Source organism: Mustela nivalis (assembly GCF_964662115.1).
Source record: "Mustela nivalis genome assembly, chromosome: 12".
In the NCBI taxonomy this organism is placed as follows: Eukaryota; Metazoa; Chordata; class Mammalia; order Carnivora; family Mustelidae; genus Mustela; species Mustela nivalis.
This window is the reverse complement of record NC_139031.1, coordinates 20,182,949-20,185,781: the sequence shown is the minus strand read 5'-3', so window position 1 is coordinate 20,185,781 and position 2,833 is coordinate 20,182,949. Positions and strand designations below refer to the sequence as shown.

The 2,833-nt window shown below is 38.9% G+C and overlaps 1 protein-coding gene across 3 annotated transcripts in view; it reads left to right on the top strand.

Moving 5' to 3' along the window:
• Positions 1–2,324, top strand: part of MKLN1 (muskelin 1) — a 306,882-nt gene extending 304,558 nt beyond the window's left edge. For all 3 annotated transcript variants that reach the window (XM_082694003.1, XM_082694002.1, XM_082694001.1), the window contains exon 18: positions 1,969–2,324. In XM_082694003.1, the coding sequence (XP_082550129.1) occupies positions 1,969–2,090 (122 nt within the window). In that variant the 3' untranslated portion in view covers positions 2,091–2,324. The remainder of the gene's footprint in view (positions 1–1,968) is intronic.
• Positions 2,325–2,833: the final 509 nt, after the last annotated feature.

The window sequence follows — 2,833 nt, the reverse complement described above, 5'->3', positions numbered from 1 at the left end:
CCAGTGAGCAGAGAGCCCAATGTGGGGCTTAATCCCATGACCCCAGACCATGACCTGAACTGAAGGCAGACACTTAACCATCTGAGCCACCCAGGCGCCCCTCTTTGTTAAATCTTAAAGCTCCAAAGATGTAAACATTTGCCCTCAAACTTAAAATAATAGCAAAAGAATTTTTTTTTAATTAAAAGGAATGTTCCTTTCTTGAAACATTGTTTATTTTCCTTCCAGGAAACTGGTATCCTTGGCAATGTTTTGTTCTGTTCATGTTCTTTACAAGAGTAAAAAAACAGAATGTACCTAAAACTATATTGTAAGTTGAGTGAACATTGGTCCAGTTTGAAATAATTTTCATTGGGTATCAAGGCATATATAACTTTCTGGTACTATATCTGTGTCTTAAGGTACTCAGTAGGGCTCTCATGTCTCAGCCATTTCATGAACAGGGAAATCAAAAGACTACTTTGTTTATTTTATTACTTTCCTACTTCATATGTACATAAGAAATTTAAAGCCGCTTAAAGCAATATATACCAGCTGACTAAAGGAAGGAAGCATCTCACTGAATATTCCTTTGGCCGGAATAAACTTGAAAATTAAATGTTTAATAGAGGTTAAAGGAGGGGAAAAATCCTTTAGTTCATGGTCTCCACCTTTTAAGAATGTCATCCACTTTCTAATGTTTATCTGGATAAAAAGTAGGTCATTGTTCTGTTTCTCACATGATATGTGCCTGGCAGAGAGCCTGGTGCTTAGTACCATAAATGCATGTCATTTCCTATGTGCCAGGGATGTTCTATGTTACTGTACAGGTAATTCTTTCAGTTCTTTGACCCTACTTCCAGCTCTCAGGACCTTAATGATTTTAGACCACCTTCTAAAGAAAGTGATTTTAGTATGTTTTTCATTTTGATTTTATTCTACTTTTTAAGGACTTAATTTATTGGGGCACCTGGGTGGTTTAGTGGGTTAAAGCCTCTGCCTTTGGCTCGGGTCATGAGCCCAGGGTCCTGGGGTCGAGTCCCGCATTAGGCTCTCTGCTCAGCAGGGAGCCTGCCTCCCCCCCTCTCTCTGCCTGCCTCTATGCCTACTTGTGATCTCTGTCAAATAAATAAATAAAATCTTTTTTTAAAAAAAGATTTTCAGGGTGCCTGAGTGGCTCAGTGCGTTAAAGCCTCTGCCTCCGGCTCAGGTCATGATCTCAGGGTCCTAGGATCAAGCCCCGCCTCAGGCTCTCTGCTCAGCAGGGAGCCTGCTTCCCTTCCTCTCTCTCTGCCTGCCTCTCTGCCTACTTGTGATCTCTGTCTGTCAAATAAATAAATAAAATCTTAAAAATATATATATATTTTTTTTCTTTATTTATGAGTGAGAGCTGGGGGAGGGGCAGAGGTAGAGGGACAAGCTGACTCTGCGCTGAGCTCTGAGCTCAACGCAGAGCTTGACCCCAGGACCCGAGCCAAGACCAAGAGATAGACATTTAAATGACTGAGCCACCCAGGTGCCCCTGATTTTATTATTTATTTTATTTTTATTATCAAAAAAATTTTAGTGGCTCAGAAGCATTATAAAGTCAGAAAAAGGTGAAACTGCCTCAGTGGACTAGAAGAGAAAAATGTTTGTCAAGGAAAGAAGAGAAATCATTATAAGTTAGTTAATAATGATTAGTTAGCCAATCATTAGAACAGGGGCTTCTCACATAATTGCATTTACTATGCACAGTATCACCATGAAGTAAATAAGATTAACACAAATTTACCGCTGTGGAAACAGTTGCAGAAAGTCTGATTAACTTACCTAAGATCACACCACTGCCAGGTAGTAAAACTGGGTTCATAGCCCATGTCTATCTGCTTTTAAAATCAGATGAGTTTTTGGTTTTCCCCTTATACATTGCTGTTTTTCTCAACTAGCTTCTCTGTTAACATGTTTTAGACACAATGGATGAGTTTCTTTGTATCTCTCCCTTACCAGGCTTTTCCGATGTGGATCACACGTATGCTCAAAGAACTCAGCTCTTTGACACCTTAGTAAATTTCTTTCCTGACAGCATGACTCCTCCTAAAGGCAACCTGGTAGACCTCATCACACTGTAACTGAAGAGTCACTGGACAGCAATGGAGAACAGGAGTCTGCTTTCAGTATTGTGGAGTTCAACTCTGTTGACCGACAATTAGGCTGCAGTGATCAAGGACTGCACCAGAATTTTGAAGGGATCTTTACTGTCACAAGTTTTAACCCTCTTCCTTCATACCCAACCTCAGCCCCTTTCTCCTCATCCCATCCCAAATTAGGTTAATAAAGTGAAATTGGTATACTTTCCATTTAAATATATATATATTTTTTTCTTACTTTAACTTTTAAGGACGAATGAATATAAAAGAAATAATCAGGCAGTTTACCCTTTTCTGATTTTTATTTCATTTTTATAAAATTGGGGCAAATAAGTACTATTAACAGACTCAGTACTCGAAGAATGGGGTTTTGTTGTTGTCGCCTGGTTTGGCCTCCCTTCTTTCTCCTCCTTTCCCACTTCACTTTGCCTTGCATCACACAACTGCTTGTAGGTGGTGTCAGTTGTTTACCTCTTCATTCTTAAAAGTATATAGTTCTGTAGGGCAAATGATGTATGTTAAAGTGGTATGTGTGTGTCTGTTGACTAGAGTCTTGTATTACATTAAACAATAGGAGGAACAGAGGGCTCAAATTTATGCTCCTTGTCATAGAACTAAGAAATGAAACCCAAGATTGATCCAGGTACTTATCTGAGATTGGTATATAGTATTTCTATAATAATATATTTTATAGTGGATATTCCAATAGCTTTGAGTCACAGAAA